The sequence below is a fragment of the Giraffa tippelskirchi genome, chromosome 1, assembly GCF_054371585.1.
Source record: "Giraffa tippelskirchi isolate mGirTip1 chromosome 1, T2T-mGirTip1v1.2.pri, whole genome shotgun sequence".
NCBI lineage: Eukaryota > Metazoa > Chordata > Mammalia > Artiodactyla > Giraffidae > Giraffa > Giraffa tippelskirchi.
In genome coordinates, this window is record NC_137275.1 from 213,056,353 (window position 1) to 213,069,803 (window position 13,451).

A 13,451-nucleotide genomic window follows, 5' to 3' on the forward strand; every position below is an offset into this window, starting at 1 on the left:
AGAAGAATGGAACTTGGACAAGTGGTAAAAGACATTCTGACCTTACAGAGCAGATCTTCATGATTAAGCAAAATTATTTTTAAGACATGAAAAATTTAACATAAAAATTTCCCTGTTGTTTGAGCCACAATCCTCTCCCCTTTAGTGTGTAATGTGTATCTGTATTATATATTGGGGCTTCCCTGGTGGCTCATATGGTAAAGAATCTGCCTGCAATGCAGGAGACCCAAGTTCAATCCCTGAGTTGGAAAGACCCCCTGGAGAAGGGAATGGCAACCCACTCCAGTATTCTTGACTGGACAATCCCTTGGACAGAGGAGCCTGGCATTACATATTAGCTAGATGCCCTCAAAAGAAGGCCTACTTGCAGAGAAAAAAAAAAAGTAATACTTTCAACTTGGCCAATTTCAAGCTACCAACACAGTTGAACTGGCTTACAAAATTTCTGAATAATCAACAACGGTCTCTCCCAAGCCATTAAGATCTAGCTCTAGCTGGATCACCAAATCCCTATACTCCCGCTCCCAACTAGTTAAGAACCACTGCATTACAAGACAACATGGATTCAAGAAAACAAACAAAAAAATAAACCAAAAAAATCCGCTTATCAAATAGAACATTGTTAACGGTCTGTACTATAATAAAGTTAATTGCTTAAACCCACCTCACACAGATAACTCTTGGTGAAAACTTAGTAATACACTTGGGGGAGAGAGATCAGCGTGCCTAGATAAGGCAGTGAGGATAACAGGCCTCTTGCCACGAGGAAATAGTAGGATTTCACCACAGGATGTCACTCTGATACTTGCTAACTCATGTCTCTAGAAATCTGAGGCAAGTTGTCTCTTCTTTGCTAAAAGATTAGCATTCTTAACTTTTATACCTTGGGATGATCATGAAATTACATCATATTTGTTGTTCATGGAGAAGCTCTATACAGTCATCAAAAACAAGACCGGGAGCTGACTGTGGCTCAGATCATGAACTCCTTATTGCCAAATTCAGACTTAAATTGAAGAAAGTAGGGAAAACCACTAGACCATTCAGGTATGACCTAAATCAAATCCCTTACGATTATACAGTGGAAGTGACAAATAGATTCAAGGGATTAGATCTGATAGACAGAGTGCCTGAAGAACTATGGACAGACATTTGTGACATTGTACAAGAGGCAGTGATCAAGACCATCCCCAAGAAAAAGAAATTCAAAAAGGCAAAATGGTTGTCTGAAGAGGCCTTACAAATAGCTGAGAAAAAAAAAAAGAAGCTAAAGGCAAAGGAGAAAAGGAAAGATATACTCTTTTGAATACAGAGTTCTAAAGAATAGCAAGGAGAGATAAAGCCTTCCTCAGTGATCAATGCAAAGAAATAGAGGAAAACAATAGAATGGGAAAGACTAGAGATGTCTTCAAGAAAATTAGAGATATCAAGGGAATATTTCATGCAAAGATGGGCTCAATAAAGGACAGAAATGGTATGGACCTAAGAGCAGCAGAAGCTATTAAGAAGAGGTGGCAAGAATACACAGAAGAACTGTACAAAAAAGATCTTCATGACCCAGATAACCGTGACGGTGTGATCACTCACCTAGAGCCAGACATCCTGGAATGCAAAGTCAAGCAGACCTTAGGAAGCATCACTACAAAAAAAGCTAGTGGAGGTGATGGAATTCCAGTTGAGCTATTTCAAATCTTAAAAGATGATGCTGTGAAAGTGCTGCACTCAATATGCCAGCAAATTTGGAAAACTCAGCAGTGGCCACAGGACTGGAAAAGGTCAGTTTTCATTCCAATCCCAAAGAAAGGCAATGCCAAAGAAGGTTGAAACTACCACACAATTGCACTCATCTCACACACTAGCAAAGTAATGCTCAAAATTCTCCAAGCTAGGTAGGCTTCAACAGTATGTGAACCATAAACTTCGAGATGTTCAAACTGGATTTAGAAAAGGCAGAGGAACCAGAGATCAAATTGCCAACATCCATTCGATCATCAAAAAAGCAAGAGAGCTCCAGAAAAACATCTGCTTCTGCTTTATTGACTATGCCAAAGCCTTTGACTGTGTGGATCACAACAAACTGTGGAAAATTCTTAAAGAGATGGGAATACCAGACCATCTGACCTGCCTCTTGAGAAATCTGTATGCATGTCAAGAAGCAACCGTTAAAACAAGACATGGAACAACAAACTGGTTCCAAATTGTGAAAGGAATATGTCAAGGCTGTATATTGTCACCCTGCTTATTTAACTTATATGCAGAGTACATCATGCAAAATGCCAGGCTAGATGAAGCACAAGCTGGAATCAAGATTGCTGGGAGAAATATCAATAACCTCAGATATGCAGATGATACCACCCTTATAGCAGAAAGCAAAGAGGAATTGAAGAGCCTCTTGATGAAAGTGATAGAGGAGAGTGGAAAAGTTGGGTTAAAACTCAACATTGAAAAAACTAAGATCATGGCATCCAGTGCCACCACTTCATGGCAAATAGATGGGGAAACAATGTAAACAGTAACAGACTTTATTTTTGGGGGCTCCAAAATCACAGCAGATGGTGACTGCAGCCATAAAATTAAAAGATGCTTGCTCCTTGGAAGAAAAGCTATGACCAACCTAGACAGCATGTTGAAAAGCAAGGACATTACTTTGCTGACAAAGATCCATCTAGTCAAAGCTATGATTTTTCCAGTAGTCATGTATGGATGTGAGAGTTGGACCATAAAGAAAGCTGAGTGCCGAAGAATTGATCCTTTTGAACTGTGGTGTTGGAGAAGACTCTTGAGAGTCCGTTGGACTGCAAGAAGATCAAACCAGTCCATCCTAAAGGATATCAGTCTTGAATATTCATTGGAAAGACTGATGCTGAAGCTCCAATATTTTGGCCACCTGATGCGAAGAACTGACTCATTGGAAAAGACCCTGATAATGGTAAAGGCTGAAGGCAGGAGAAGGGGATGACAGAGGATAAGATGGTTGGATGGCATCACCAACTCGATGGACATGAGTTTGAGCAAGCTCCAGGAATTGGTGATGGCCAGGGAAGCCTGGCATGCTGTAGCCCATGGGGTCAGAGAGTCGGACATGACTGAGTGACTGAACTGAACTGAATTGAATTAAAAGAAATGGTTTATACATTTTTCTTTTCTTATGTGTGCGTGCTCAGTCACTCAGTTGTGTTCAACTCTTTGCAAACCCTGGGTCTGTAGCCCACTCGACTCCTACATCGATGGGATTTCCCAGGCAAGAATACTGGAATGGGTTGTCATTTCCTTCTCCAGGGGGTCTTCCTGACCCAGGGATCAGACTCAAGTCTCCTGTGACTCCTGCATTGGCAGGCTGATTCTTTACCACCTGGGAAGCCGTTCTTGTAAAAGAGATGGAAAATTTACAGAAAGGAGACAAAGGCAGAGAAGCATTTTGGAATCACAAACCTTTGATTTAACATAAGACTTAAGAACTGAACTGAACTGAAGACTTTGATTTACCAGGTGAGTGAAGTTGGGCAAGATTCTTAACCTCTCCAAGCTTTAGAGTCCCCACCTGTAAAATGCAGAAAGATCCTTGTAACTTGTGCCTCACAGACTGGGAGGATGTCATTTCCATTGGCACATACTGAACATCCACCCCATGCCATGCTCTGCACGAATGAGGCTGTCCAAGTGCCTGCCCTTAAGAAGCTCAAGCTTAACCTCACAGACGGACAAACATCTAAACAAGGGAATATAGGCCAATGGCCAACAGACACACTTAGGTTTCTCCTCTAAAATGTGAACGTGTTATCTGACATTCTCTAATACCATGACAAAAATTCTTCACATGTGGTAGCTTTTGTGTTGGGACATAAATGAAGTGTTGGTCTTCACATTTCAACTATAAAAGATGTCTCCAGCCCTGGCTCCTCCTCCACGCAGACTGCTCAGGAGGAATGCCATTGTTGAGAAGGAAACAGAAGCAGTTAGAATGTTCTGTCAGAGTGGCAGACACACACAAACTCTTACCCGAAGGATGAGGATGAAATGAATGCTGGTGGAAACAAAGTCTGATGGCCTGACGGCAGAGGGTGCTCTGGGCATGGTTTCACTAGGAGGTCACTTTGCTTCAGGACAGCCAGCCCTTTCTCTGAGATTCTCTGAGTTCCACACTCCTTGGTGGGTCATCTTCAAGCTGGCTTCCTTCTGGAAGGTAACAAATGTTGCCACAGCACCACATATACTCCAATTTCAAGTCAACCTTCCAAGAAAAACGTCTGTGTCTCACCCTGCAGGGTGGGGACGCACACAGATGGACAGCTGAGGTCACATGCTCACGCCCAGCCAACCAGTGTGGCCAGGTAGATGGACTGGTCTGATTGGCTTAACCTAGGTCATATGCTCTGCTTTTGGTGCTGGAGTCAGCAGTCAGCCCCGGGTCACATCTGATGCCCATATAGAAACGGGGAGTTGTAGGTAAGGGATGAGGGGGGAAATGGAGGGCATCAACTATTGGTTCCACCTGGGGGATGTTAGCGCGACCTGAGTGTGACTCATGCTTTAGGGGAGCCACAACAGGATACAGGTGGGGTTCATGACCTACTCTTCATACAGTCCTCTCCTCCTCTTCCCTGTACTAGCACTGCTATCACAGAGAGAACTCTTCAATATTTTTGTCTGCAAAACATCACTTACAGGCTCACCCCTCTACCTATGGCAGAGGGAGAGAGGGGAGCTATGCTCTCAGATAGAGGCCACTAGTTACCATCTCTGCCCCTAGCCTATCACACATACTTCTCTTCCTCCCCTACTTGACATTTCCAAGTCTCAAACCTCTTCTCATCCTTCAGGACAGGAAGCTGCCCTCCCCTGTGGGGAGCACCTGCCCATTTCAGACTGCAGCCTTTCTGCTCTGCATCCATTCTCCTCCTTCCAGAATCAAGTAGAGATCTCTGGCTTCCTGCAGTCCCCCTACCATCCTCATTTGTAGTGGGTTATATATGCATCTATATTTCTCTACTATCACTTCAGTGAAGCTTAGGCGGAAGAGATAAACACACGTGGTCAGTCACCTAAGCTGAAACCTGTTGACCCATGTTTTTCTATAAAAATTAAATCTGTCATGCCCGTGGTTGACTTAAATAAGTTCATATCAGAGTCTCTTAAGTGATTCGTGTTTTTATAGCACCTGCCACAGCGATGTTTTTAGAGGAGATGAACAGGACGTGAGAGCACTGAAGCTGTGACTGTGGAGACAGAAGAAGTTGTTGAGAATGGAGGGAGTGAGAAAGAACAGATTGTGGAGGTGGGGAGGCAGACGCAGACATTGTTTTCAGCGATTGTCAAGACCAGCATGTGGAAGAACATTTACGTGTGGCACTAGCTTACTACCTGTGTGATTTGGGCTACACTACATTCCCTTTCTATAAGCCTCCACTCTCCTCTCTGTATCTCATCAGGCTTTTAGGAGAAATATCAAGCCAAGGTTCTTGGGTTGCAAGCCACAGAAACGAATGCTGGCTAATAAAGCAACAGTTATGTTGAAGCAGCAGGTATGTATGAAGATATCAGAGAGGTAGAGGCTTTGGCAACATAAGAATATAGGTCCCATTGAAAGAATTCACATTCCATCACATTCCAGAAAAATTTTTCACCGTTTGGCCAAATAAACTCTGTCGACTGGCACTGTCAGCCTCCAGTCTGAAGCTTTCTCCACAGACAAGAGCCCTGCATAGCACCAAGGCCCTGTCAGTCACAGAGGAACCCCAGCTCCAGGCTAGAAACCCAATTCTAGGCAACAGGGAAGGCCTAGATGCCAGGGCATTAGGTGATAAAGACCATGTCTGGTCCTTTCCCAAAACTGCAGTCCCTAGCACAGGACCAGGGACAAAGGTAGCCTCACAGAATGCCCCCCAAATCAGGACTCTTTGTCTAAGGTAAGAAGTGGCTCAGGGATACTTGATGGCCCATCAGATTACACAGCTCACCAACGGCTGAGTTCACTGACTCTGCTCACGGGCCCCCAGTCATGGGCACCCATCTGGAGGTGAGGGTAGGAGAAGAGGCAGGAACAACTCTCTTCTAGGCAGACAGTCATTCACCAGCTGAAGTCCTTCACAAGTCTCAATGTCTTCTCCTTCAGCCCCAAAGCTACCAAGTGGTCACCACACGCAGCACTTCTTTCTGCATTTGCAGCTTTTCAATACACCACCTCCACCTTCCCACCCCCAGAAACACTGCTTGTTTCCTTATCAGCGTGGCTGCCCCCAGTAGCTGTGTGTGATCCCAAGGGCCACACTGGCCATTTCTGTCTCCAGTCTGGGTCTCACCCACAGTAGATGCTTGGTTAAGTGCTTAAAGGTTGCTAACCATTAAGAATCATTGCTATAGTTTAAATGTTTGCTTCCACCCTCCCAGTCCCCAACCCCCACCTCCAAATGCCTATGTTGAAAACATAATGCCCAAAGTCATGCTTTAGAGGAGGGGAGACCTTTGGTAGGGTAAGGCCTTCATGGATGGGATTAGTGCCTCAACAGCAGAGGCCCCAGAGATACCCCTCATCCCATCCACCAAGTGAGAACATAGCTGGATGTCAGGGGTCTGCAACCTGGAAGAAGCTTTTCACCAGAAGCCTACATGCTGGCACCCTGCTCTTGGACTTCCAGACTCCAGAACTGTAAGAAAATAGATTTCTGTGGTTTACAAGCCACCCCACGTGTGGTGTGCTCCTATAGCAGCCCAAACCAAAGCAGTCATGTTTGTGTGCTTATACTAAGTTGCTTCAGTCGTGTCCGACTCTGTGTGACCCCATGGGACTCCACTGTCTATGGAATTCTTCAGGCAAGAATACTGGAATAGGTTGCCATGCCCTCTTCCAGGGGATCTTCCCAACCCAGGGATCAAACCCATATCTCTTTACGTTTCCTGCGTTGGCAGGCAGATTCTTTACCACTAGCACTATCTGGGAAGCTCTCCTGGAAATAATCATGACCTGGGTCAGGAGACCCAGGCTCAACCACTGACATGGTCCCCTCCATCTTGGTCCTTAGTTTCCCCATCTCTACAGGAGGGAAGGAACCAAATGATTCCCAAATGGCCTTCTGGTTTCTCTAACATCTTCCAGATTCAGTGGCTCTTTGTGATGCTGTAAAAATAGCCACAGTTTTGGCAGGAGTCTAAAAGGAGAGGGCCACTGAAGGGTAGAAATGACCCCTCCCACTCAGGGGACACCCATAGGCTGTACCTTTGAGGGGGCAGCAGGCAGTTAGTGAGGCAGTCAAGCAGTGACAAAGCTGTGGGCAGGCAGCCAGCAGGGGCAAAGACAGGAGACACCTAGTTTGAGAGTCCCACCCACCACACAACTTTGTAACCCAAGCCAGTCCCTTAATCTGAGCCTTTGTTCCCCCATTGGTCTATGGGTGAGCAAGCAATACGAGTGTGGGTTGGATTGGGCTTTGAACCCTGAAGAGCTAAGGGAACAAGAAGCCACATTCTGGGCTCTATGATGATGTCACCCTCAAGAAGAGGGTAGAGGGGGAGGGGCCGGTGAGCCCCCCCCCCCCGTCCCCGCCCCTGCTGCTCCCGACCCAGCAGATACAGACTGAAAGCCCAACCCCTCCCCCCACCTTCTGCTATCAGCCTAGAGCAAGAAACCCAGACCAGACAGGAGCCACTGCACTCTAAAATTTTATGTGAAATTCTGTAAATGTGTATAGAGTGGTCTGTGGCCGTCTGCCCCCAGACCTAGCCGCTGGGGACCCCGCCGCTCAGCACTTGCTGTAGATGGCCGCACTGCCCCGCTCCTCAAACTCTTCCTTGCTGACCCAGAGCTGCTGGAAGGCCTGTAGGGAGGCCAGGATGGAGCCGCCGGTCCACACGGAGGTCTTCCTCTCGGGAGCCGCGGCCACTGCGGGGCTGTCCCCGGGGCAGAGGAGGCTCAGCTCCCTCTGGAAGCGCTCGGGGAAGCCATCCAGCATGGTGCAGCCGCCGCACAGCAGCACGTTGGCGGCCATCTCCTCCTTGAAGCCTGCCTCCTGGCAGCGGTTCAGGCAGGCGGCCGTGAGCGCGGGGAGGCCGGGCTGGTTGCTGCCTACCAGGGTGGGCTTGAAGAGCATCTCGGCGCACTGGAAGCGCTCCTGGCCGATGGTGATGAGCTTGCCGTCTGGGAGCTCGTAGTCCACGCGCAGGTCCTCCAGGCACAGGCGGAGCTCCTCCTCGGGCTTGAGGGCCGAGTAGCAGCATTTCTTCTTGATGTGCTCGATGATGTGCAGGTGGTCGTCGGTGAATTTGTGGCCGGCCTCGTTGAGCAGCTGCAGCAGGTAGTTGGTGAGGTCGCTGCCCGCGTAGTCGGCTCGACTGGCCAGGTCCGGCAGCACATTGCCCTCAGAGATGGGCACCACATGTGAGACGCCATGCCCGCTCTCCACCACCAGCCCGGAGGTCTTGCCATAGGAGTAGATGGACAGCAGCGACTGGGATGTCACGTGCATGGCAGGGATGCCAAAGGTCTCGAACAACAGCTCCGCATACTTCTCCCGGTTGCTCGTGGGGCTGAGCGGGGGGTCAGAGACCAGCACGGCGTGCTCCTCGGGGAGGATCTTCATGGCCGTGTGGAAGATGTACTCCCAGATGCTCTGGATGCAGTCCCAGTCCACCACGATGCCATATTTGAGCGGGTTGATCAGCTTCAGAGGCGCCTCCATGTTGAGCAGCTCGTGGCCCACGTAGGTCTCCTTGCGGGTGTCACCGGAGTCAGCTGCCTCCGAGTAGCGCTTGCCCACCGTGGAGGAGATGAAGTAGGTGGGCCTTGGCTCGCCCGCGTAGCCACACTTACAGTACTGGGAGCCCAGGTCAATGATGAGCGCCTTGATCTTGCGCACCTTCTTGGGCTTCATCTTCAGCTGAGTGGCCAAACTTGTGTCCCGGATGCCAACATCAGGACCTGGCAGTGTGCCTGCCTCTCCCGGGTCCCCCTGAGCCGTGCCCATCGGCTTGGGGCTAGGGCTGTTCCTTGTTGCCATCTGCCTTCCTTGCTCACCTGTCTCACATCCACATCCTAGAGCTCCCTGGGGAGAAATGAGGGTCTGTCTCTAGCAGTGACTTGGCAACCCCTTGGAATTGTGATGTCACATGGGCTGGTCCATTCTGGCAGTTGTAGCGGGGGGGCTTGGTCTGGGCAGGCCCTTGATCTATCCCCCACACCCCCACCCCATCAGCCTAACTCAACTTTGCTCCAGGACAGAGCAGGTGGCCAGCACAGTTTTAGAAATCCAAGCACACTTGTGTCTCAGAGGTTTCTGCTCTTTCTTGCCTTATTTTCTCGTTCCTAATCCCCCATTCACTAGCTGATCACTTCTTGCTTCTCAACTTGTCAAGAGGGTGATAAATATTTGAGCCCCTATAGTGAGCCAAAGGCTTCCCTGGTGATGCTAGTGGTAAAGAACCCACCTGCCAATGCAGATGTATGAGACACGGGTTCAATCCCTGGGTCAGGAAGATCCCCTGGAGGAGGGCATGGAAACCCACTCCAGTATTCTTGCCTGGAGAATCCCATGGACAGAGGAGCCCGGCGGGCTATGGTCCATAGGGTTGCGAAGAATTGAACACAACTGAAGCGACTTAGCGCAGCACACACACAGCACAGTGAGCCAAGCACTGTAGCAGGCATCTCACGTGACACTTCACAGAATCCTGGGAGATAGGCAAAGCTGAGGAAATCAAGGTTCAGAATGCAAATGACTTGCCCAAGAGCAAACAGCTCTTGGAGTGTTTGTGCTATAACCCAAGTTTCTCCAACTTCAATGTACCAGGTCTCCTTAAAGTGTGTGAGCGCTCTAATGATAGCAACCTGGCCACAAGCAGTGCCCAATCTAGTCGGGAAGATGAATGGATGCACAGGAGTTTGCAGGTGGACGTCTGTTGGGAGAACAGAGGAACACAAAGGAGGGAGGGAGTCAGGTTCTGCAGAGAGGGGTTGTCCACAGAGAGTACTAAAAGCTAAGTGGGTGCCTGTCAGGTAGCTTAGAGGAAGGAAAGGCATCCCAGGCAGGGAGCACAGCCTGAGCAAAGGCTCTGAGGGAAGCAGGGCGCAGAGTTCCCAGTAGTTCAAGTGTTTGGAAAAATAGATGAGGATAAGGGGGTCGTGGAGGCAGCTAGGTGTGTGTGCTTGGTCATGTCCAACTCTTTGCAACCCTTTGGACTGTAGCTTGCCAGGCTCCTCTGTCCATGGGATTTTTCAGGCAAGAATACTGGAGTGAGTTGCCATTTCCTACTCCAGGGGATCTTCCCGATCCAGGGATCGAACCCGCATCTCTGGAGCCTCCTGCATTACAGGCAGATTCTTTACCCGCTGAGCCATCAGGGCTTGGGGGGACCTCAAGCGCTAGAGGTAAGGGCTTGGATTCAACTGACCACACAAAGGGCTAAGGACGGCAAGCATGGGCAGTGGGGGAGGAGCTAGTGAAACGGAGCATGCCAGGCTTTGAGGGTCTTAGTGAAGTGGGATGCACAGGTCAAGTGGCACAGAGTGAATAATGCCCCCCCCCCCAAGATGTCCACATCTGAATCCCTGGAATCTGTGAATATGTTACCTTTTGTTAGTGCTTGGCAGAGTTGCCATAGCAGCAATTGGTCCTTAATCAGATGGTATCAAGTCTTTGCTCAAAATTCTCTAGTGCTTTCCGACCTCATGCAGAGTTAGAGCCAAAGTCCTAGCAATGGCCTGTGAAGCCTGATGAGAGAATCTGCCTGCAATGCAAGAGACCCAGGTTCGATCCCTGAACATCCTATGGAGGAGGAAATGGCAACCAACTCCAATATTCTTGCCTGGAGAATTTCATGAGCAGAGGAGCCTGAAGGGCTACAATCCACGGAGTCGCAAAGAGTCAGACACGACTGAGTGACTAACACACACACACACACCCCCCATATATTTATTTTGGTTATTGTCTGTCTCTCCCCCAACCCCCACTGACTAGAATATAAGTTCTACAAGGGCAGAGATTTTTCTCCTTTTTTTTTCCTCACTGCTGCCTGCCTTGCACATAGCAAGCACTCAAGAAATACTGATTGGATAAGCCAGGTTTATTACAAAATTTAGAAAAAAAGTAAATCACTTCAAAAACACTATCTCAAATATACCCTAACACAGGACAAAGTTTCCCAGTAACTAGAAAGCCCTGGGACACTCGATTATGTCATAATCAGTGATGTCACCACTGGAGAAATTCTCAAGCTGCCCGCTTGTTTCAGCCTTTCAGGCCTTGAGGCTGGTGGGATTGAGGAACTTTCTGAGAGCAAGATGGCTCTTGAGAGCGTGTGGGCCCCACAGGCGGCAGTCATAGGGGATGGGCCGTCCGAGAAAATATGTGAGCAGGCCTCCCCGCAGACACAGGTCCTCCAGACCGCCTCCTTGAAGGATGGCCCAGCCAAGCGGGCAGTGTGGGTGCGCCGTAACCATTCAGAGCCAGAACCGACGACATCACCTGAGGTCAAGAAGCCCAAGCTAGAGCTGACCAAAGCAGTGGTCGTGGACCTTGGCACAGGCTACTGTAAATGTGGCTTTGCCGGGCTGCCAAAGCCCACCCACAGGATCTCAACCACAGTGGGCAAACCCTACATGGAGACCGCCAAAACCGGCGACAATCGCAAGGAGACATTCGTGGGGCACGAGCTTGTCAACCCAGAGGTTCGTCTCAAGCTGATTAACCCTCTGCGACATGGCATCATTGTGGACTGGGATACAGTGCAGGATATCTGGGAATATCTCTTCCATCAAGAAATGAAGATTGCCCCAGAGGAGCATGCGGTCTTGGTTTCAGATCCACCCCTGAGCCCACACACCAACAGGGAGAAGTATGCTGAAATGCTGTTTGAGACCTTCAAAACTCCCGCGATGCACATCGCCTACCAGTCCCGCCTATCCATGTACTCCTACGGCAGGACCTCCGGCCTGGTGGTGGAGGTCGGCCACGGCGTGTCCTACGTAGTTCCCATCTACGAGGGCTACCCTCTGCCCAGCATCACCGGACGGCTGGACTATGCGGGCTCTGACCTGACAACCTACTTGATGGGCCTGATGAACACTGCAGGGAAACACTTCACCGAGGGCCAGCTGGGCATCGTGGAGGACATCAAGAAGAAATGCTGCTTTGTGGCCCTGGACCCCATTGAAGAGAAGAAAGTCCCAGCTACTGAGCATATGATCCAGTACACCCTGCCAGATGGGAAAGTGATCTACCTGTGCCAGGAAAGATTCCTCTGCTCAGAAATGTTCTTCAAACCTTCTCTGATCAAGTCCATGCAGCTGGGCCTCCACACCCAGACGGTGTCCTGCCTCAACAAGTGTGACATCGCCCTCAAACGAGACCTCATGGGGAATATCCTGCTTTGCGGAGGGAGCACTATGCTCAGCGGCTTCCCTAACCGTCTGCAGAAGGAACTGAGCAGCATGTGTCCCAATGACACCCCCCAGGTAAACGTGTTGCCCGAAAGAGACACAGCAGTGTGGACGGGGGGCTCCATCCTGGCGTCGCTTCAGGGCTTCCAACCACTGTGGGTCCACCGCTCTGAGTACGAGGAACATGGGCCTTTCTTCCTCTACAGAAGGTGCTTCTGAACTCCGAGGAAGCACGGCCGCTGTGCCATGCATCGGCTCTGCTGGGTGAGCACCCATCTCACACACAGGGAGCAGAGTCAGCCCGTTCACTTCTGCAGTATTAAACAATCCTCATGTTTCCTTCCACAGTGTGTGTCCCTCTTTCCTTACGCAATGAGAACTTCATACATTAAGCAACTGCCTTAGAATATGCATTTGCCCAACCAGTGGTGGGGGCTGGACGGAGAGGGGCAGTGGGGGTGGGAGGAGAGGGAAGGAAGGGGGAATGATTATGGACCAGAAAGACATGCATTATAAGTTGATTGCTGAAGTATTTGGGGGAGAAATTATCTCTACAATTACTCTGTCCCTTATTTTGTACATTCCCCACATAAGGCACTATAGTACTGTTAAACTCAGGAAGTGGGAGTGTGATAGATTTAATAAATGCTGTCATGGCATGTAAGACTAGTACGCGGTAATGGTTCAATCTCCCACAAAGAAGCAGAGCACATTTCACACTTGATCAGCAACTCTGAAGGCTCAGAAGAGCTGATGAAGATGTCTGACACCTGCTTTGATTGTACTTTCTTTTAGTCCCAACAGTCATTTGTAATGTCTCAATATCAGTTCTTACCAAGCCATCATGGTGACTAGCTGCTGAAACCCATGCATTATGAGCAAGGTATGTGTTATCTTAAGGGAAAAACTCTTCAGGGAATAGGTGCTGTATAGATTTCCCCCTTTAAGAACTGGGGGGGATTTATCTTGGTTTATCAGCAGTAAGGTCATGAGGATGCAAACCACAGCTGTTCTCCAGACACTTCACACAGCAGCTGCTCATCTCCGACACGACTGGATTCTCCATCAACCCGCAGGGTAGACA

General features: G+C 49.1%; 2 protein-coding genes across 2 annotated transcripts; one reads left to right on the forward strand and one right to left on the reverse strand.

The window, feature by feature from the left end:
• Positions 1-7,643: 7,643 nt before the first annotated feature.
• On the reverse strand, positions 7,644-8,990 carry ACTL7B (actin like 7B). Its single transcript, XM_081526049.1, has one exon. The coding sequence runs from the start codon at positions 8,988-8,990 to the stop codon at positions 7,737-7,739; it is 1,254 nt and encodes a 417-aa protein (XP_081382175.1). The 3' UTR covers positions 7,644-7,736.
• Positions 8,991-9,092: 102 nt separating this feature from the next.
• ACTL7A (actin like 7A) lies at positions 9,093-12,712 on the forward strand. The gene is made up of 2 exons (XM_081526034.1): positions 9,093-9,262; positions 11,221-12,712. Exons 1-2 carry the CDS (start codon positions 9,093-9,095, stop codon positions 12,584-12,586), a joined length of 1,536 nt encoding a protein of 511 aa, XP_081382160.1. The 3' UTR covers positions 12,587-12,712.
• The last annotated feature ends 739 nt before the right edge of the window (positions 12,713-13,451 follow it).